This window comes from Giraffa tippelskirchi, chromosome 4, assembly GCF_054371585.1.
Source record: "Giraffa tippelskirchi isolate mGirTip1 chromosome 4, T2T-mGirTip1v1.2.pri, whole genome shotgun sequence".
NCBI classification, from domain to species: domain Eukaryota; kingdom Metazoa; phylum Chordata; class Mammalia; order Artiodactyla; family Giraffidae; genus Giraffa; species Giraffa tippelskirchi.
In genome coordinates, this window is record NC_137278.1 from 194,972,969 (window position 1) to 194,996,931 (window position 23,963).

A 23,963-nucleotide genomic window follows, 5' to 3' on the forward strand; every position below is an offset into this window, starting at 1 on the left:
TTTTTTTTTAAATAAAAAAACGGTCCTCTCCCACAGATGACTTCAGAAGCAATGGTTTAAAGCATATCTAGTGTCATTTTCTTTAAAAAATATGAAAATATTTATGAAGCATTAACATGAAAATGGTAATGAAGATAATCAGAAACTATAGAGCAATTATCAGATTCTTTTACCTCAGGAGTTGTCAAGCTAAGGACAGATTTGGCTCATAGCCTTTTTTATTTATTGATTTATTTTTTTCATAGCCTTTTTGTAATAAAGTTTTACTACAAAACAGCCACATTTACTGTTTAAGCTTCATCTACCGCAGCTTTCAGGCTTCCCTGATGGCTCAGTAGTAAAAGAACCCGCCTGCCAATGTAAGAGATATGGGTTCAACCCCTGGGTCAAAAGATCCCCTGGAGAAGGAAATGGCAACCCACTCCAGTATTCTTGCCTGGGAAATCCCATGGACAGGAGGGGCCTAGCAAGCTATAGTCCATGGGGGTCACAAAAAAGTCAGACACGACTCAGCAACTAAGCAAAAAACAACAGCAGCAGCTTTCACAATACAAATGCTTTACTGAGGGTCACAAAAAAGAACATATGGCCTGGAAAGCCAAAAATATTTACTATTTGACCCTTTACAGAAAGAGTTTGATAAGTCCATTCTACCTACACCAAAGAAGTGAAGTGAAGTCGCTCAGTCGTGTCCAACTTTGTGACCCCATGGACTGTAGCCTACCAGGCTCCTCCTTCCATGGAATTTTCCAGTCAAGAGTACTGGAGTAGGTTGCCATTTTCTTCTCCATACCAAAGATAAGTCTCATAATTCTCCTGAATTCTCCTGCCTAGTCTGTTAAACCTTAAGTTCTTTCATGTATCACATAACCCTATTAGTTTAGCAGGGCTTTCAATATTATCAGTGCTCTAAAACCGAGGCTATAAGGTCTTATTGGTAAACTCACCATAAGAAAAAGTATCTGGCAGAGGAACACCATGACCTGCCAACTCTTGAAACGTCCAGAACTTATTAACACAGTTCAGGATGGCTTGAGGTCGGTTCATCAGCCTGCATCCCATCTTCTCTAGATGGCGCAAAACAGTGATGTCACTGTCACTCTGCACCCAAGGGGTTGGTACTCTCACTACGACCACCTGCGGGTAGGCAGTGATTAGTTCTCCATTGATACGCAGACCTGAAATACACAGGAATGAAACCAAAACCATCAAAGGAGAATATACAATAAAACAGAGAAATAGATACATACCAAAGCTCAGGTCTCAAAACTAAATGTACTATTCTGCTAACATTTTACTGAGACAGAGATACATTCCTCCCTAAATGATTTTCTTTTGTAAGAAAAAAAAATTTAATGAGAAGAATTTATGTACTGGGTAAATAAATTCTGGTACATGCCAATACAATGAAATATTATGTATTCACTAAAAAGACTGTCATAAATCTCTATGTTTGAAGACAGAAACATGTCCAGATTTGCTTTCAGAAAGCAAATAACTTTGTGTTTATATATGCTTTTAGTAGAAAAAAAGAATTTTTAAAAGAGCGGTTACTTCAGTTTTATCCAATACCATTCTATTTTTAAACAGGTCCCAAATAAAGGAACAAGGAACTAGAGTTGCTTCTTAAAACCTATTTTCATTAAAATACATATACTTATTAAAACATTCAAATATAAAAATATAACACATTTATCCCATCCAACATCCCAGGTTATTATTAGTATTTCCCCTAATGTTACCTAAGTAAAGAAAAATATGTAGGTAATTTTGACAAATATTTTGTTTGTATCATTTTGTGGTACTTTCTTTCATCATGTAAAATTATACCAGACATCTAAGCCAATGTAAATATAGCTTTATGGAATTATACTTGAAGATACACCATATAATCAACCCCTTACTCATGGATATCCATTCAATAAATATTAACTACTATGTTAATAGTAGGTTCTTTTCTAAAAGTTGGGAAGATTGGTAAGCTACCTGTCTGATCACCATGTTACACATCACATACCCAAGACTTTTATAGGGAGTGTGTGTGTGTGTGTGTGTACACCATCTTTTCTTTATATAATCATCTGATTTGTCAACGGACATTAAGTTTGTTTCCATGTCTAACTATTAAAAATAATGCTGCTATGAGCACGGGGGTAACAGATAAATCTTCAAGATAGTGATTTTGTTTCCTTTAAGTAATATACAGAAGTGAAACTGCTGGATCCACAATTCTGAGTCAAAGAGACTACATCTGTTCTGATTAAGGGAACTGAGGTTACGAGCTTGATATTGCCTGTTGATACATCCCTATCTTTTAATCCTTTCCTATATGGCAGGGGCTATACGCACTTCCCAGACCCCCTTACCAGCAGGATTCCAATTTGGAGAATTCACCAGTGAAAGATAATTACAAACAATTTTAAAGGTCAAAGTAGAAGTCATTATTCTCTGGGGGCAGCTATGGGTAGCGCTGTGGTCATCAGCAGATGTGAGGTTTTTGGCCAATGGCTCCAGGCGTTCTCCTCATAATCATGCTGCTAGAGATCAGCAGCAGCAGATTTCTGCAATCCTGCATTTTCTCATTTCTTTGGCTTTTGTGCTGACTTGCCTCAACAGGCAAGATCTAAACAGCATTCTCCTTGAAATCAGAAAAAAGCCTAGTGACCAAATGAATGGAAAAAAGGTGAAAAGGGAATTTGGTTTAGGGCAGACGATGCTGACTCTGGATCATAGATATGATCATGGTGATAACATAAGGACATCAAAGTAGAACTGTTCTGTAATAGTTGAAGTACGGATAGGAACTATGCACATATGTATACAGAATTCGTATCTGGTAGTGTTGGGTGTGAGTGTGTACCTATAGGAATCAGCCCAAGACTTAATGGGGACATATAGGCTGAAAAACAAAAAAGAAAAAATGGAAATTCCTAGGACCAAGACCTGATGAATCTCAGGTAAAGGTCACAAGAAGGAAGCGAAAACCTGAAGAAAAATCCATCAAAAAACTCAAGAAAATCTAGTTTTAAGTATTATTATGAAAAATAAGAAAAGTTGGTATTACCAGAAGAAAATAATCAAATTTGTTACATGCAAGGTAAAAAGACGAATGATCAGAAAAAAGATACTTTAATTGTCAAGAGAAAATTCATCTATTATGACATTATCTTCTCATTTCCCTAAACTGGAGTTTTTGCTACTTTTAAGAAAGGGGATTAAAGAAGGTAATGGGAAGTATTTCACTCTAAGTCTACTGCCAAAAAGAAACCGGGAACACGGGAATATTTTACCCAAAGCACAGTCAAGATCTGCATAGTACACTATAATGGGTATTACTGAGGATGGAAAGAAATTCAATGCCTCCTGTGACAAAAACAGACACTTTATTACTCCAGGCAAGAAGGTGATCTGAGGCTACTCAGAAAAACAGCGGCAGGTACAGATGAATGTGAACCCCCCCAAAAGGCAAAGCACTACTGATCTCTAGGGTACTTTTACTAAATACAATTTATCTTTGTTGTAGAGCTTATGAAACTGAAATATGGGGCAAATGACTCTTTTCCTTAGATCTCTGTTATTCATGATACACAGGCACAATTGCACTCTACTTACGGTGGCCACAGCTATTCATTCCAAATGAACGTGCCACCAATCAGTTCTGCTTTCAATTCCATTCTTTTTTGCTTATCATCTTAAATGGTAACTTATGAAGCTATTCATCTAACTTTGCTTTGTACTGGGATAGAGATTTCAATATAAACATTTTAGATGTAAGTTTTGAATTAAGTGTATGATTAAACATCAAAAGTCAGTAATGAGTTAACCTTAGAATAGCAATGGGGCTGGGAAAAATTTCTGTTCCTATATTTTTTGTATATAAAGTGTATTATGTATTAAAAGGCTGCCGCTTTGTCAAGGCAAAGTGAGAAGGTGCTAAGGGCTGATTATTCTCCTGGTGGAAAGATTCCTTTGGGATATTAATAATCTCCTTGCCAGTAATTAAGTGGGAAATCTCACTACACCTGTGCTTTTTGAGTCTAGTTTGGCTACATGATTAAGTACTAAGTGTTTTTATCCTCAGGAAATAAGAAACAGACAACTGATAGGCTCCCTGCTGACTGGCATTTCTTTTTCTTCCATCCTTTAGAGTTCAATAGTATTCATCAGGATTTCAGGAATCTTTTAAAGCTGACATAACTTTAAGTATTTTAACTGGAAGTGAAGGTGTTATTTGTACATGATTTAAAAGCCACATAATCTCTGTGCCAAAAATAAAGGAAGCACTCAAAGATTTAAGACAGATGAATTATGACACTAGACAGCCTGAAAGGGCTTCCATGAATGGAAGGGGTAGTTGAAAACAAATTTTGGACCAGAAATCTAACATATTCTTTCTCAGGTTGTGAGTTCTACCTGGAAAAAGCAAGTAGGCAGGATAACAGAGTCATAACTTCTGAGCACTCCCTACACCCTGCTAAATTCACATTCAGTCGTTTAGGTCAGTAACCCAGAATACTAATCCATTACTTAACTGACAGAGCTATTAAATTCACCACATGTAAAAATCTTAAAAAAAAAAAAAAAAAAAGACCACATAATTCTGAACACTTTAAAATACCCAACTCACTGTAAATCTACTTTTCAATATTTTAAATAGGACATTAAAATAAAGACTGCAGCAAGAGGGCTTTGGTCACATTGGACTGCTGCCCACCATAAATGCAGATCTGTCTTCACATCAGAAAGGTCTTCTTACACTTAAAGGAAAAAAAAAAAAATCACTGGCTTATTTGCCCCACAGGTCCCAAAAATGTAGGAGGAAACTAATTGCCCAAATTTTGAGGACAATAGGGCAATTAGTAATGGAAATTTGTAGTGCCAAGGGTCAAACAATTCTCAAGAGTTATACAAAATACTTAAAAAGTCTTTATTAAGGCTGGGTTAGAACTCACACTTCTAGAAATTATCAAGTATCAAAAAACCAGGCATAATGTAAGAATCCATTCTTTTGAGAATATATATGCCTTTCCTATCTGCTCACCTGCTTCCCATCAAAATAAATTTTATGTTTCCTATCAAACCACCCCTCTTTAATATCTGCAGCAATCCTTTCCCCCCCTCAAATGTGTTTCTAAGACTTATCTCACTATTAATCCCAGATAGCAAAAACAAATTTTCTTCAAAGATATGCCCTTTGGGGAATGACTAGGAACCAGTAACATTTCTTTCCCAGGTCCCTCATCAGTGGTCCAGAAAGAAACAAAAGGAGACTACTTTAACAGTGTGCCTCATTATGACTGAGCACTGCTGTGTAGCAGCTGACAGTCATGTGTCTGAAAAAAAGGGAGAGGGAGAGAGAGAAAAGGAGAAAGAGATGAGGAAAGTAGAAAGCAAACAAACAATCATTCAGATTATGACTGGTCTATTTTAAAGACATCTTTTATTGAAGACAATGACTGGCTAGCTTCTGCTCTAAGTGCCTTTAAAAACTATAGAATCTGGAGTGACGATAACCAACTCTATCCCCAAAAGGAGGTAAGCTGTAACAAATACAGAAAAATGTGATGCCGCTAAATAATTCACGATGGTGTGATCACTCACCTAGAGCCAGACATCCTGGAATGTAAAGTCAAGTGGGCCTTAGAAAGCATCACTACGAACAAAGCTAGTGGAGGTGATGGAATTCCAGTTGAGCTATTTCAAATCCTGAAAGATGATGCTGTGAAAGTGCTGCACTCAATATGCCAGCAAATCTGGAAAACTCAGCAGTGGCCACAGGACTGCAAAAGGTCAGTTTTCATTCCAATCCCAAACAAAGACAATGCCAAAGAATGCTTGAACTACCGCACAATTGCACTCATCTCACACGCTAGTAAAGTAACGTTCAAAATTCTACAAGCTGGGCTTCAGCAATATGTGAACCGTGAACTTCCAGATGTTCAAGCTGGTTTTAGAAAAGGCAGAGGAACCAGAGATCAAATTGCCAACATCCGCCAGATCATCAAAAAAGCAAGAGAATTCCAGAAAAACATCTATTTCTGCTTTACTGACTATGCCAAAGCCTTTGACTGTGTGGATCACAATGAACTGTAGAAAATTCTGAAAGAGATGGGAATACCAGACCATCTGACCTGTCTCTTGAGAAACTTGTATGCAGGTCAGGAAGCAACAGTTAGAACTGGACATGGAACGACAGACTGGTTCCAAATAGGAAAAGGAGTACGTCAAGGCTGTATATTGTCACCCTGCTTATTTAACTTATATGCGGAGTACATCATGAGAAACGCTGAGCTGGAAGAAACACAAGCTGGAATCAAGATTGCCGGGAGTAATATCCATAACCTCAGATATGCAGATGACACCACCCATATGGCAGAAAGTGAAGAACTAAAGAGCCTCTTGATGAAAGTGAAAGAAGAGAGTGAAAAAGTTGGCTTAAAGCTCAACATTCCGAAAACTAAGATCATGGCCATCTGGTCCCATCACTTCATGGGAAATAGATGGGGAACAGTGGAAACAGTGTCAGACTTTATTTTCTGGGGCTCCAAAATCACTGCAGATGGTGACTGCAGCCATGAAATTAAAAGATGCTTACTCCTTGGAAGGAAAGTTATGACCAACCTAGACAGCATATTTAAAAGGAGAGACATTACTTTGCCAACAAATGTCTGTCTAGTCAAGGCGATGGTTTTTCCAGTAGTCATGTATGGATGTGAGAGTTGGATGGTGAAGAAAGCTAAGCGCCAAAGAATTGATGCTTTTGAACTGTGGTGTTGGAGAAGATTCTTGAGAGTCCCTTGGACTGCAAGGAGATCCAACCAGTCCATCCTAAAGGAGATCAGTCCTGGGTGTTCACTGGAAGGACTGATGTTGAAGCTGAAACTCCAATACTTTGGCCACCTCATGCGAAGAGTTGACTCATTGAAAAAGACCCTAATGCTGGGAAGGACTGGGGGCAGGAGGAGAAGGGGATGACAGAGGATGAGATGGCTGGAAGGCATCACCGACTCGATGGACATGGGTTTGGGTAGACTCCGGGAGTTGGTGATGGACAGGGAGGCCTGGCATGCTGCAATTCATGGGGTCGCAAACAGCTGGACACGACTGAGCGACTGAACTGAACTGAAACTCCTTAAATTTTACAAATGCTGGTATTCGAGCTCAGCATGTTAGAGTATATTCTCTTTACCTTTTCTATAGTTTACAATGGTAGGATGAGGTAGGCTGATGGCACATGTGTTAATTGTTACTAGTAATATATCTTGGGAACTTGATTCTTTTGTATTCAGCTCCGAAGCAAACTTGGTTTACTTAATACTTGATGCATTGAAAAAGACCCTGATACTGGGAAAGATTGAGGGCAGGAGAAGAAGGGGACGACAGAGGATGAGATGGTTGGAGGGGCAACACTGACTCAAAGGACATGAGTTTGACTAAACTCTGGGAGTTGGTAATGGACAGGGAGGCCTGGCATGCTGCGGTTCATGGGGTCGTGAAGAGTCGGACACAACTGAGCGACTGAACTGAACTGAAGGTCTCAGTATTAGAAGCAAAAAGATATATTTATATTTTTCTCATTTAGCATAAAAAGTTTTATTTTTTCCCTTACTATTATCCAAGTATGAAATACTATCTCTAATCTAATTATGCATTATCTTCCCCCATAAGATAGCAATCTATTCTAAAATAGTTAAAAATATATATATGGAGAGAAAAGCAAAGAAAAGTGGGGAAGTGTATCATTTTAGTCACTATTAATGAAGCCAGTCATAAAAATTACTGCAGTTTTCCAGCAACAGACTAGTATAGACAAGGCGAGAGGGGAAGCAAAGTATCTTTGTGGTGTTCTTTAAATGTCAAGTCTCACTTTCCACTTTGAAAAAGAGTAAACTTTTAACAGCTTCAGGTTAAAGACAAATATATAAGTCTGTTCCAACCTACTTTGGCAAGTAGAGCAGGTGACATAACTACATGATATCTAGAACTTTTTGATGTAAAATTCAAAATATAAATATATATTTAGATAACTTTAGATAAAATTTAGAGCTATAGAATAATAAATAACAAAAAAGGAAACAGTATTAAACTCACCGTATACATAAAACTCTGAAGAAACCAACAGGGGAAGTAAATTAAGGTTCTTCTCTCATTATCAAAGGTAGATAATGAAAGGACAGCAAAGGCAAACACAGAAAGTGAACAGATCTACTGCAACAAGGACCCCATATCTGATTCAAATCCAAGCTCTACTGTTTCTCCACTGTGTAACCCCAGGCTAGTTACTCAACCTCTTTGTGCCGCAGGTTCTTTAAAATAAGAATAGTAGAAGTAATTCCTTTACAAAGTTGTGATGAGAATTAACTTTGTTAACATTAGTTCGCAAGCGCCGGGCATATAATAAGCACTTAATAATTTTTAATCATCTCTGCCATCCATCTTCCTCTTTTGCACAAGGGAGACTGAGAGACAGAATAACCAGAAATTTCCATTAGAGTAGGAAATACTATCTTGTTCAAAGCTATATCCCCCAGCACTATCTGGAATATAGTAGGTACTCAATTATTATTATATTGAAATTTGAACTTGTCTCATCATGGAAGGGGTGGGACACACAACTTGGCATGTGGAATCTTAGTTCTCCAAACAGGGATCAAACATTCGCCCCATGCATTGGAGTTTTAACCACTGAACCACCAGGGAAATTCCTCTCACCATTTTTTAAGAAACAGAGCATGTGTTTTACGTAATGTCTGAAGACATACTGCCTAAAACAAGATGTAAATAACTTAAATACCAGAGGTAAATCAAATCACATTAACATCTAAGAAAAAGGAAGAACAGAAATTAATGAATAACAAGCAAATTCCCTGGTTGGGGAGCTAAGGTCCCATATGTGGCGAGGTTCAGGCAAGTAACTGTGGTTCCATAATGCAGTGGTTATCACATTCACCTCACACTCAAAAGGTCCTCAATTTGAAAACAGGCAGAAACAGGCTTTCTTTTGGGGCTTCCCTGGTGGCTCAGACAGAAAAGAATCTGACTGCAACGCAGGAGTCCTGTGTTTGAACCCTGGGGTTGGGAAGATCCCCTGAAGGGAATGGCTACCCACTCCAACTTCTGCCTGGAGAATTTGAGGGACGGAGGAGCCTGGTGGGCTACAGTTCATGGGGTTGCAAAGAGTCGGACACGACTGAGTAACTAACACTAACTAAAACTCTCAAGAAAAGAACGGCCACCATAAAAGTTGGTTCCTAGAAAACTAACGTGTTTGTAAAAAGAAATATAATTTTTAAACTGAAATAAAGTGTTCTGCAGCAGAATTTAACAGACTGCAAAGGTTTATTTTCAACAGACCATCAGTTCCGTTCAGTCATTCAGTCGTGTCCGACTCTTTGCGACCCCATGGACTGCAGCACACCAGGCTTCCCTGTCCATCACCAAATCCTGGAGTTTACTCAAACTCATGTCCATTGGAATAGGTGATGCCATCCATCTCATCCTCTGTCGTCCCCTTCTCCTCCTGCCTTCAATCTTTCCCAGTATCAGGGTCTTTTCAAATAAGTCAATTCTTCAAATCAGGTGGCCAAAGTATTGGAGTTTCAGCTTCAGCATCAGTCCTTCCAGTGACTATTCAGGACTGATTTCCTTAGGATTGACTGATTTGTTCTCCTTGCAGTCCAAGGGACTCTCAAGAGTCTTCTCCAACACCATAGTTCAAAAGCGTCAATTCTTCAGTGCTCAGCTTTCTTCATAGTCCAACTCTCACATCCATACATGACTACTGGAAAAACCATAGCTTTGACTAGATGGACCTTTGTTGGCAAAGTAATGTCTCTGCTTTTTAATATGCCGTCTAGGTTGGTCGTAACTTTTCTTCCAAGGAGCAAGTGTCTTTTAATTTCTCGGCTGCAGTCACCATCTGCAGTGATTTTGGAGCCCAAAAAGATAAAGTCTGTCACTGATTCCATTGTTTCCCCATCTATTTGCCATTAAGTGATGGGACCAGATGCCATGATCTTAGTTTTCTGAATGTTGGATTTTCAGCCAACTTTTTCACTCTCCTCTTTCACTTTCATCAAGAGGCCATGGTTCCAAGTGAATAAAAGTAACTACTTAATCTCCAGTTTCACCAATGTGTGCCTTGAGTTATTAGAATCCCATTCTGGAAAGGTAGTCTTAATTGATTTCTGCCCTATCTATGCCAAGTAACCAAGTCTCTGAAGGTCTATTGTTGGCAACATGCTCTCTGGAATTAATTTTTGTATTGGGGAAGGTTATTTGATTTGTAAGCAATTAAAATATCTCTAGTTAACTTGAGCAGGAAAAGTAATAATGGATGTATATAGGATCATGCACAGAATTTAAAAAAAAAAGAATGATGTAAAAACCAGGGTCAAAAAAACAGCAGGGCAATTCTGGGAATCCAGGAAGCAAGAAACAACCTATAAACTCAATAAGGTGCCATACGAAAAATAACTAAATTCCAAAATTTCTCCTTCTATCCTTGAGTCAAACAAACTTTCATCAGGTCAAACATTTCAACTTTTTATTAAGGAAAATTCTAAATAGAAAATAAAAATATTATAATAAATCCAATGTACTATCACCTGCTTTCAAAAATGATCGACACATGCCCAAACTTGTCAGAGTAGTCTTGCTCATCCCTGTCCTCTTGATCCTTTTCTTTTCCCTAAAGGTAATCATTGTTCTTGTTGTTTAATCTCTAAGTCACGTCCAACTCTTTGTGATTCCATGAACTATATAGCCCACCAGACTCCTCTCTCCATGGGATTTTCCAGGCAAGAGTACTGGGGTGGGTTGCCATTTCCTTCTCCAGGGGATCTTCCTGATCTAGGGATCAAACCCACATATCCTGCATTGGCAGGTGGATTCTTTACCACTGAGCCACCTGGGAAGCCCATACTTGGAAAATTATGGTTTATCCTTTTATTAATTATTTCTTAAACCAGCAAAAGTTAACACTCACATATCCTTAGAAAATGGTTCCACACTAATAATGCCCTTTTCTCAACAATAATTTCACCTAATAATGCTGTGTTTTATCAAGCAGATTTTCAGCATGTATTTTAAAATAAAGACTCTTGGGCACATACAATCTTAACTGCAACACAAAAGGCACTAATCAAAAAAGGAAAAATACAAACTGTACTTAATTCAAAACTCTTCCTGACCAGAAGATGTCATTAACAGAGTTAAAAAAGCAAGCCACAGATAAAAGATATTCATGGTACACATAATCCCATAAGAGACTTGTTTCCAAAATATAAAACAACAAAACAAAAAGATACACCTCAATCAAAAATGAGTATAAAGAGGATTCTGAGAAGATGAAGGAGTAGGAAGCATCAGGACTCTGTTTCACCATCAAGACAATCCCTGGTCAATTTGCTGAAGGACCACAACTTTCACAAAAAGACTGGGATCATAAATGCAGTTAATTTTGATCAATTTCAGAACAGCAGCAACTACTCATCCCCCACTCTCTAGCCATACTGTGCACTTGGTTCTGGAGCAGCTGACACACCCTGCAGGAGTCAGGGTGGGTACAACGACCTGCCCTCAAAATATCTGGGATCTCTGCTCTGATGGCTGGAAGCAGCTTCTGATCACAGAGGTACAGACAAAGAGGCCATAGTACTTTTTGTTGTAACACTCCCTCCACTGGGCTTCGCAGGTAGTGCTAGTGGTAAAGAACTCACCTGTCATTGCAAGAGACATAAAAGACTTGGATTTGATCTCTGGGTCAAGAAGATTGCCTAGAGGAGGGCATGGCAACTCACTCCAGTATTCTTGCCTGAGCCAGGCGGGCTACAGCCCATTGGGTCGCAAAGAGTCAGACATGACTGAGTAACTGAGCATGACAATGACATTAAAAGAAACTATGTGTGTGGGGGGGATAAATTGGAAGCAGATACATTTATATGTAATATAACTGATTCACTTTGCTGTATACCTGAACCTAACACAATACTGTAAATCAACTATACCTCAATAAAAAAAAATTTTTTTAAGGGGGGAAACTACCTCAAAGATACTCAAAGAATGAAAAAAGTCAAGGAAACAATATGTGAACAAAATGTTAATATCAGCAGACAGAACACATAAAAGGAAACCAGTAAGTAATTCTGGAGCTGAAAAGAACAATAACAGAAATGAAAATTCACTTAAAGAAATTCAAAGTAGATTTGAGCAGACAGAATAATCAGTAAACTTAGGCATTGTTGGAGTCCCAAGAAGACTGGGGGGAGGATAATATTTGAAGAAATAGCAGCTGAAAACTTCCCAAATTTGAGGAAAGATGTGAATATAAACATCCAAGAAGCTCAACAATCTCCACCTTTTGACAGACACATGGTGAGATACACTATAATCAATCTTTCAAAAGATAAAGAGAGAATTTTGAAAAAAGCAAGAGAGAAGCAAATCACCACATTCTATGGATCCTCAATAAAATCACTGGTAGATTTCTTATCAGAAACTTTGGAGGCCAGAAGATAGAAGTTAATATATTCAAACTGCTAAAAGAAAAAACTACCAACTAAGACTCCTATACCCAGCAAAACTCTAATTCAAAAAAGAGGCATTCACAGAAAAGCAAATACTGAATGAGTTTATGAGCTGCAAGGTGAAAAGACAGGACACATGTCAGTTAACTCAAAGCAGTATGCAAAAATAAATCTCTCAATAAACGTATATAAATAGTTAGAAGAGGTATTTTATTATTATTTCTCCACTTAATTCCTCATCTGTTTCCTCATCTATAAAATGATAATATTACCTTCCTTACAAGATGGTATGAGATTTAAATAATTAAAATAGGTACAAATTGTTAAAAAAAAAATCAACTAGGAATTCCTGGATTCATATGATGTACATAATGAAAAGTCTTTAATATAAAATTAGATTCAACGTTATGGGGAAACAAGAGTTTCTCAAGGTTTTATCATGTTAAGATGATAAAGGTAGTATTTGTGAATGAGAGAGAGCTGGAGAGGAAAGACTGTGAAAAAGAGATACAGGGCTGTTGTGTCATGAAAATGTTGGCTCTAAGACCCAGATCCAGAACAGTGAGAAGTAAAAGTTAGAATAGTTGTGGCTTGGAAGGAAAAAGCAACAATATTTTGTGGTATAAATGGCTCTTAAGAATGGATAAAAAGGCCAAAAGGCAATGTTACAGAGACAGAAAAACTGAAATAAGAAGATTGTTTTAGGGGGAAACATGGGTTCAGTTTTGACAGACTGGCATGGAAACAGTTGAGAACAAAGTAAAAATGTCCATTAGGCATCTAAGAAAAAACCAAGCACAATGGTTTTCAACCTATGAAACTTCTGAAAAATAGAGATTTTCTACCTCTCAAATCTTTCTGTAATGTGTCTATTTGACAGAAGCTGGGTCACATGAGGAACACAGGGGACTCTTGGAAATGCAGCCTTTAGTATTTCAACTTTTAAAACACAGAAACATACACCAGAAGCCTGTTGAAGTTGTGTTTAGTGAGCTAAAATACCACACTGTCCTTGAGATCTCTTCTCAACTCAGACTTCAAGAACATGCTTCTAACACAAAGTATCTTGAGTTTTTATTTTCAACAACAGTTGTATGGACCTTACAATTATAAAGTTGTAAAAGCATATAATAGATATCAGAAAGAAGATTTCAAGGCAAATCTGTTATAGGTACAGGAGGGTGTGCAGTGACATCCAATTCCTTTCATAACAATTTTACATTTATTTGTGTGATCAACTGATTAATGTTAATGTCTAATTTTACACACCATACCAATTAACTAGCACAAAGTGGGTACTCAATATTTAATGAAAGAATGACACACTACCCCAGATTTTTCTGAAGCCGTGTAAGGTGCTGGAACTGGGCACCATGTATTAAAAAAAAAAAACTGGACTGAAAATAACATGGTATGCATCTTTCTTAGAAACATAGTAACTACTTATTAATTCAAGTGAAATAATTTAGAAATATTTCTAATGCAGTTATTTGTAAAGAAACAATGATATTTAGTAATGATAAAGCCTATTACCAGATCCTTTGACCTAATTATTCCTAAAACAAAAAGAATCACCAAATTCTAGGTAAAAATCCAAACCGTTACTTAACTATAGACTTACCCAGGTTTCCTTGTTCAACTGTTAGCACCAACTCATCCATCACCACAGCCCTAAAGTCTAGTTCCTCCTCACAACATTTGGCCTTTAACGCTCGTAAGATCTCTTTTTGGGGATAGTCTTCCCTGATTCGACGATCTGTCAAGAACCACAACTTGGCAGCCACAGAGCTACACATCTTGATCTGCTGTTCCTCCTTTCCTAGGATTACTTCGTCCTGAATATAGACTCCTCCTAGATGGAAAAGAAAATACACATACAAAGTAAATCAAGAAATTTTATTTTTTTTTCCTTTCACACACACAAATAAGCACTACAATTATATATTAACCATAAAAAAAAAGGAAAAACTATATCCCTGTATCTTTTCCATCACTACAAACTCAAATAAATAATGTACATTTGTGCAGTTACTGTTCAACTGCTTGCCTTATTCCATACGTGTTCTGGGCTTCCCAGGAAGTGCTACTAGTAAAGAACCCGGCTGCCAATGCAGGAGACACAAGAGACTCAGATTCTATCCCTGGGTCGGGATGGTCCCCTAGAAGAGGAAATGGCAATCCACTCCAGTGTTTTTGCCTGGAGAATCCCATGGACAGAGGAGCTTGGTGGGCTACGGTCCACAGGGTCGCAAAGAGTTGGACACAACTAAGCACACACAGCACATGTATAATTTATTATAAACATCTTTATAGGTTGGAGAAGGAAATGGCAACCCACTCCAGTATTCTTACCTGGTGAATCCCATGGACGGGGGAGCCTGGTAGGCTACAGTCCATGGGGTCACAAAGAGTCAGACAGGACTAATTGACTTCACTCACTCTTTATAGGTATGTTTAAATATGAGAAGGTAGTACCTATACTACTAGATGAGTGTCACTACTGATATCAATCACCATTTAATCAAAATAAAAATTTGAGAATGTGGCGGAAATTTTTAAATAACCAAAATAAATGCCAAAGCTCTTCATTAAAATTTATTTTTCAGTCAAGAGACAGCATGCTCTTACTCGATGTTTTTATTCTATCTTTAAATAGAATTTTTATTAAACAAACATAGCTTGTTTACTAGAATGCCACCAAAAAAGAGAGTGCTACTTCTCAAGAGTTTATATCATGAGTAAGAGAACTGGAATCATTTTCATGAAGAGTAGCAAACAGTTACAAGTTTTACTAACAAGCATTAACAGGTGATTTTAACAAATAAAAGATTTCTAGTATTACTCCATATGACATGGCAAAACTAACGCAAAAGGAAAGAACAAGGGGAAGCAACAGCCCTACAGATGGACTGCTTCATAGCAGCTGGAACTGGTTTCCTGTGCACCATTCGTGTGCTTTTGCACAGTCTAAACCAGAAAGGCCTGCTCCACAGATGCACACAGTAAGAGCAGAACATCATGGGACAGAGGCACTACCACACACACACACACACACACACAAAACACTCACACCACCCACTCTGTCAAGACCTTGACTGTCCTGCCTACCATACTCACCTACCTGCCCTAGGACCCACCATCTCAAAGGCATCAGTCACTGGATACCAGGAAAAAAGCACAAGAAAGAGGTTTAGAGCTCAATTTACACACTAGGAATATGGAATGTGGCCTTCCAGACCAGTGGAAAAGGTCTCACTCAGAAGAAAAAGCTCCACAAGTCACACCAGAGAGATGCCCAGTTTCCACTGAGAGGGAAACTATTAATGTAAAAATGCCCTTAAAAGTGTTTACAATGGGTAGCTTTTGAAACACCCACTCATTGACCTCCAATACTCAATACCTCTGTGCCTCCACTCATGCTGAAGTCTTGACCACTGTCTGTTTTTATGATTGATTTCACTGCATGAAACTTCCCTGCATTACTAGTTCAGTTGTGGCCCCAGTAGAAATCAGGATGGGGCTGTGGTAGCCACTGGTAAGTGGGAAGCAGTTACGGTAAATCAGCTTTTAGGAAAAGGCCCAGGCCACAAAAGTAACACACATGATGCTTCCAGTGACTCTATAATCACACAATAAAAGGCATCCCAAGACTGCAGTCTCATACAGTCTTGCAGACTCCTAAGAGATGCTGCTTGTGAGCATACCCATCTTGTCTGGCCTCATGGCCACAGCTCTGAAAGCCTCATGTAGTAAAATTTGGGTGTTTCTATGCTGCTACACAACCAACTAACTATGTGCTCAGATTAGGCTCCCTATCTCTTTTCATTTTCTTTTTAATGAAGAGGCTCTAAATCCTCTTACACCCAGGGTTCTAAGAAAGAAAACGATGTTCCCTCTCTGTCTGGGTGAGGTGAAGCAAAGATTGCCACAATTGGACCCCAACCTTTCAAGGAGGGGTGCCTGAACCCCCTAATGTAGAACTGGAAGAATGCTATTACCTGCAGAAGAAGGTAGAGACTATGTTGATGATGTCAATGGCTATGGCTCCTCAAAGCCCACCTAAGTGGCAGACAACACGGGGGCTGTCACCCTGTGCTGCACTGACATATCTTCATGCAGAATACTTAAAAATCTTCAGAATATTGTTATGCCCTGGTTTTCTTGTAAAGTTTTGCAGAGGTATGTGGCAACACTGTGTTCCAACTCAGTATTCCTGTACACCAAGTAAATGGCATCACCAATTTATAAAAGTCAAAGTGTGCTTAACCATCCTCACCTTACTGTTCCATTGGGGTTGGTATCTTCAAATGACACTTGTCTAGATTTTAATCTACTACAATCTTAGTCATCTCCAGAGACCACTTATTGCCAGGGAGTAAAAGGGTACAACCTCTTCTTTGCCCAATGGTCCACTCCAGTTTTCACAGGAGGATTAAGTGGCTTGGTGCTCAGGGATGCTGCTACAGTGGCTGTTTGTCTTTTTCAGGCTGTTCCATTGGGATCCACATCTAACCATGTGACAATGTAACCCAGGAAACAGGCAGGTGAAGACGCCAACCACAAAGGCACAGGCTCTGTGGCCCCAACTGTCCCACCCATGTAGCCCCTCCTGGCCTGAGAGGCCACCAATGCATTCCTATGGGCCAGAGACCAACAGATTGGTGTCTCCTCCCCTATTATTTTAAAACATCTACTTTTCTTTTTCCCAATCTCTTAACATGAAGGAAAACGATAAGTCAAAAGCGTAACTGTCAATCTATACAGCCTAGGAGACCAAAGTATGCCAATAAAAGGACTACCTTGAAGTTCAAATCATATTCACTATTGTAAAAGACAGGAGGGAATTCCCTGGAGGTCCAGTGGTTAAGACTCTGCTTCCACTGCAGGGGGCACAGGGTGAATCCCTTGTTGGGTAACTAAGAACTTGCAAGCTGTGCCACACAGCAATCAATCAATCAATGACAAGAAAAGGTCCTTTGTAAAATAAAATGGTTTCCCCCTTTTCCCCTGACATTTAACTGAGTAAGTCTGGCTACGCAATAACATATTTGTATAAGAAGAGTTTATTCTCCAAAAGTGTAAGATAAAATACAGCATTCGCAAATGTCCACATACACATCGGAGCTTATTTTTCCTCTTAGAATGTAAAATCAGATCTACTAACTCTCATCCTCTTCATCTAAAAGTACCAAGGAAAATGATATATAAATATCAGATACTAAGTGGATGCTAAAATAGCGTTTTTTAAATAGAGGAAATTTATAAAATTTAATTTTATATTAGAGATAGTTTTCCTGTGAAAATTATGGATAAGCACACCAATTTATCTTTATCTGTTATCTTCCAATAGTACAGGCAAGGCTAATTAAATGAGAATCCTAAGATGATTCTTCATTCATTTTTCTTGAGAGGCTTCTTCCCAATGGTAATTATTCTGCTAAGGAAAAAAGCAAAATCACAGTCTACCATCTGATAATATTAAGGACATCTCTTACTACTAGAAAAATTCTTTATTCCAGATAAGATACATCAAATTAACTCAGAATAAAAAGAAAAGGAAAAAATGTTGGAAAAAATATATATACACTTACATAAAAACTAGGATTTACTCCACTTGGCAATTACTACATATGTGCTTTCAACGACATCATTCTGTCCTGGATGCGAAATACAGGAGCTGGATCGGTTTACACAGACAAATAACAAATGTGTGAACAATCAGTCTTTGCCTATTATCTTCTCTCTTTTCTCCTGACAGCTCTCCTCCTATACATAACCCCCAGGGCTTCATTCTTAAATCTTTCTTTCCATTCTCTAGAAAAGTCATTCTCAGCCCAGTTTCAACTACTATCATTGACCTACTAAATATATTTTTCCAACCAGGAGTTCAACTGAATTTCAGATCCTGTTTTAATGTGCCTAATGGGCATCCCTAACTCAGTGCCTCCCACTACTGCCTCAGTTAAGCAAGCAAAGAACTATACTACCTATTTATTGAATCAGTGGACTTGCACAGTTCCAACCCATGCTGTTCAAGAATCAATTGTGTGTGTGTGTGTGTGTGTGTGTGTGTGTGTGTGTGTGATGATATATATTATAAACAGATGATCTAACAGAATCACAATGTTTAAAGATGTTGAATGACATGCCTTATCAAACTCCAAATTGAATAATGACTTATTTTAAAACTGAAAGTTAAATGAACACTACTTCAAATTAAACCTTGGGTATTACTAGTCAAAGCTATGGTTTTTCCAGTGGTCATGTATGGATGTGAGAGTTGGACTATAAAGAAAGCTGAGCACCGAAGAATTGATGCTATTGAACTGTGGTGTTGGAGAAGATTCTTGAGAGAGTCCCTTGGACTGCAAGGAGATCAAACCAGTCAATCCTAAAGGAAATCAGTCCTGAATAGTCACTGGAAGGACTGATGCTGAAGCTGAAACTCCAATACTTTGGCCACCTGATGCAAAGATGTGACTCATCTGAAAAGACCCTGATGCTGGGAAAGATTGAAGGCAGGAGAAGGGGATGGCAGAGGATGAGGTGGTTGGACAGCATCACCGACTCAATGGACATGAGTCTGAATAAACTCCAGGAGTTGGTGATGGACAGAGAAGCCTAGCATGCTGCAGTCCATGGGGTCGCAAAGAGTTGTACACGACTGAGCAACTGAACTGAACTGATGGTGACTGCAGCCATGAAATTAAAAGATGCTTGCTTCTTGGAAGAAAAGCTATAACTAACCTAGAAGCATATTAAAAAGCAGAGGCATCACTTTGCCGACAAAGGTCCGAATAGTCAAAACTATGGTATTTTCAGTATTCATGTATTCATGTATGGATGTGAAAGTTGGACCATAAAGAAGGGTGAGCACCGAAGAACTCATGTTTTCAAATTGTGGTGCTGGAGAAGACTCTTGAGAGTTCCTTGGACAGCAAGGAGATCAAACCAGTCCATCCTAAAGAAAGTCAACCCTGAATATTCATTGGAAGGACTGATGCTAAAGCTGAAGCTCCAATACTTTATTACCCTGATGCAAAGAGCCAACTCATTGGAAAAGACCCTGATGATGGGAAGAATTGAAGGCAAAAGGAGAAGAGGGCAGGAGAGGATGAGATGCTTAGATAGCATCACCAACTCAACAGACATGAATTTCAGCTAACTCCAAGATAAGGAAACCTGGTGCTGCAGTCCATGGGGTCTGAAAGAGTCGGACACAACTCAAGAGACTGAACAACAACTACAAAAGAAAATGAATGATAAAATGAAGATCTCAGAAGAGTCCAATCAATCAATTAGTAGTGTTAGACCTGGGGGCTTCCCTGGTGGTCAAATGGCTAAGACTCTGTGCTCCCCATGCAAGGGGCACAGATTCAATCCCTGGTCAAGGAACTAAATCCCACATGCCACAACTAAAAATGCCATCTTTCTCAATTAAGACCCAGTGCAGCCAAATCAATGAATATATAGTTTTCTGAAGTGTTATATGCCTGTTACCCCATTACCCACTAAACAACTGTCCCTTTGAAACCTGTAGAGGTACTTTCTCTACAATCTCATCCTTTAGCTAAGATGCCACTTTAACAATAATATCACTGTTTGGACACCATTTTCATCAGCACATTAACTTGAAGGTAGACTGAAATGCTTTGAAAGCAGGAGCAGGAGGTTAGGTATTAATCCAAGATTACAGTGATAGAAAAGAAATGTATGACAGTCCCCTCATTATTCTTGAAAGAGTATACCTCAAAAACAGAGCAAATAGCTAATTTTCCAAACTTTATACGACACATTCATTCATACTCTCTCCATATGGCTCTTTAATCTATGATACCCTTTTTTAAAAAAAGTATATACATGATTTAGGAGGTGAAAAAATGAGAGGATGGCCATTTTTCTGTACAGACTCAATAGGGACCCTCCATCAAAAGACCTAAGAAAAAGAGTAAAACATTGAATGTCTACATAGAAACAGAAAACAATGAAGGTAAAGAAAGGCAACACTTTGGGATATATAAACAAACACCTATAAATTTCCCTTTTTATACAAAGAAACATATGCAAGACAAAAGCAAAACAATGCATACAAGTGGGGTTAAAAACATTCTCCATTTATAGTTCACCAAACATTTCCCGCTTTGCCTTTTTTTTTTTTTTTTAAGATTTTTGTTGTTGTGGACTATTTTTAGTCTTTACTGAAAATTTGCTACAACATTGCTTCTGTTTTATGTTTTGGTCTTTTGGTGGAGAGACATGTGGGAGCTTAGCTTCTCCACCAGGGATTGAATATACACCCCCTACACTGGAAGGGGAAGTCTTAACCACTGGACTGCCAGGGAAGTCCCTATATTTTGTTATTTAATCTGCACACAATTATGTAAATATCATTTAGTCCTCACATAATTATGTGAGAAACACAGACATAACAAATCCCATCTTAAAGGAATGATCTGCCCAAAATATCAACAGCAGATCCAAGACTAGGATTCAGGTTTTTTAATTTCTCTTAACTATTTTAATACTTAAAAATATCAAAGGGAATTTAAATAAAGAAAATAAATTCACTTTTGAGTGATTACATGTACCAAATACGATGTTAGACAGTTTACTTGTATCTTCTCATTTAATCCTCACAATCATCCCCATGACACATTATTATCATCATTTGGCAGGTGAGGCTAAACTAGCAGAGAGGTCACTTGTCTAAATTAGAAAGAGGAAGAGCCCAGAGTCACTTCAAATTCCACATACTCAATAGCAGAGACTGTCACTTGCTTCCCAATATCCACTATCTACTTACTCCTAAGCAATAATGTATCTGATATTTAGCTGAGCAAAGTGCTATAGGACTAAGAACCTTTATTTGTATTCCCTATGTTTTCTCACAACTAAATATGATCAAAGAGCACTGAGTCAAAGTACTGCACTCCAACTTCCAGGAAGCATACTAAAGGGATGTACTCTTCCTTGGTCCTTGCTCCACGGTTGTTATGTATCTCTAACATCCATTTGGAGTAAGTCAACTCTAAGAAAAGCACAGCTACATGTTAGAAGAACTTGACTGCACAGTGCCATAGCCTTAAACTGTTTACTATCTCTTTTTCATGAGGAAGAAATAAATCTAACTTATGTCAAAGATATCTGGGGATTCCTTTACAGTCAAAAAAGATAAACTACTAAATATACAAAACTAAACATTCAATTGCATAATACATTTAATTAATGAGTGTCTACTATGCACTTTATCTGAAGACACTGAAAATCATGGTAAGAAATGAAGTCCCAGCCCTCAGAGAACTAAAAATGACCTGATGTTAAAATGTCATGAATAAAAAAAAGTGTTCAGTATGACTAAGTACTAGGAAAATGCAAACAAAAACATGAAACTACCTCACACACAGGATGGTTACTATCAAAAAGAAAAAAAGAACAATAACAACAGAAAATAACAAAAGTGTTGGGGAGGATGTGGAGAAACTGGAAGCATTGCAAACTTGTTGGTGGGAATGTTAAATAGTGCAGCTGCTATGGAAAACAGTATGGCAGTTCCTCAAAAAATTAAAAATAGAATCAACATACAACCCAGGAATTCCACTTTTAGGTATATACCCAAAAGAACTGAAAGCTGAGTATTAAAGAGGTATTGGTACACACATGCAGCATTATTCACAAGAGCTCAAAGGCTGATGCAAGCCACCTTTATGCCAGATGAATAAATAAAAATGCAGTATACACACAATGCCTTTGAAAGACATCAGATTCTGTTACATGCTTAACATGTATGAATCTTATGCTCCAGTACTAGAGTACTCAAACTCACAGAGACAGAAAGCATAATGATGGTTGTTAATGGCTGGGGCACTGAGAGATTGGGGAGTTAAATGTTTTATGGGTACAGGTTTTCGATAATGCAGAACAAAGAAAAGAGTTCTGGAGATGGCTATGGTGGTGGTTGCACAGTATGTGTGTACTTAATACCAGTAAAATGTTAAGATGGTAAAATTTAGGTGTATACTATACCATAAAAAGAAAACTGGAAAAAGGAAGAAAAAATTGTCATGAACAAATTAACATGCAAATGTTCACATATTCCCAACTAAAGGGCCTGAAATGCTACCTTTAAATAATCTGTAGGTTAGTTACTAAAATTCCTAAAATACTTTGTGTTATAAAGAAAACCTATGTTTTCTCTGGAATCCAAATAACATTTCTAATGATTTCACTTAACAGAGAAATGTTACATCAGAGTATCTCTGGAACCTGGCACAAAATTTCAAAAATGTTCCTGAGATGCAATGCACAGTACAGCTCAAAGTTCATCACATTTAACATGTTAAATGTTGGGCCTTCTTTCCAAATTTTCTTTCTGGACACTATGTTGAAAAAAAACAATTGGAAAGCTGTTAATATATTCAAGAAGGCTTTATAGATACGGCTAATTACATCACATGTCAAAGGAATACGCTAACAACTGAGAACTCCAAAACATCAGGGAAGAATTCCAATGCTGCTATAATTGGGCCAACTCGCATGTATTTTCAAGATGCAGTTTTCTGATCAAGTATCAAAAGACTGAAACAATGCCAAGACAGGGCAGCAGAGCAGTAAGACAGAACAGGTCTGATCTTATACAGCCAATCCACGCTCTACCTCTGCACTTCTAACAAATGAAGGTACGAGTTAGTATTAGAAGTGGTTAAGAGAGAAACAGAGAGAAAGGAAGACTGTTAAGCTGAACAGAACAAAAACATTTAAGGGGCAGTGTTTGTTTGTTTGTATCACATTTTGTAGTGTGCTGTCACTTTCGAAAGAAAGGTAGTAAAAAAAAATTGGCATAACAATATTCACACAAATTTGTTCTGCTAACTCATCAATTCACAGACAGAGTAGACTCCTCAAGACATTGAAGAGAAAAGTGACTGTCAGGGCAAAGGACAGATAACAATGAAAATAAACTATCCATGTTATGAGGACAGAATCCCCATCTATTTTTTTCTCTACTAATATCCCCAATGGGAAGCATAGAACCTCAGAAAGGACAGGGTTAAGAGTTAGGGAGTTACTTTAAAGGAGTTTGTTATACTGAAGTATAACTGGAGATGAAAAAAACATAGCTATTTTCAATATTAAACACCAAGTAAACTGTGCCACATAATATCTAAATGTAACTGTTAGAAATTTAAGTTTTCAGTTTCTCATAAAAAACAAACAACCCAAACTACTGCTACTTCCCATCCTTGTTACACAACTGATATTGAAATAATTACTTTTGTTAACAATTAAAGTAGGGGCTAGGGTTAGGGTCAGTAAGGAGAGGAAAAAAGATATAAGCAGATGGGTTCCATGCAGACTAGACTCTAAGGGAGTAGAGCTGGCTAGCTCTGTGGCTTTTGTCCTCCAAGCCAATTCTGAAAGAGAAAAAAACACTGGAAA

The 23,963-nt window shown here is 38.0% G+C and overlaps 1 protein-coding gene across 6 annotated transcripts in view; it reads right to left on the bottom strand.

The window, feature by feature from the left end:
* RIMKLB (ribosomal modification protein rimK like family member B) overlaps positions 1 to 23,963 on the bottom strand; it is a 35,668-nt gene that overhangs the window by 8,421 nt on the left and 3,284 nt on the right. For 5 of the 6 annotated variants that reach the window (XM_081587909.1, XM_081587910.1, XM_081587908.1 and 2 more), the window contains 2 exons: positions 14,149 to 14,379; positions 948 to 1,178 (listed from right to left, as the gene is read on the bottom strand). In XM_081587909.1, the coding sequence (XP_081444035.1) occupies positions 948 to 1,178; positions 14,149 to 14,323 (406 nt within the window). In that variant the 5' untranslated portion in view covers positions 14,324 to 14,379. Of the gene's footprint in view, positions 1 to 947; positions 1,179 to 14,148; positions 14,380 to 18,118; positions 18,205 to 23,963 lie in introns of all 6 variants that reach the window. The other variant, XM_081587911.1, reaches the window with a different exon arrangement.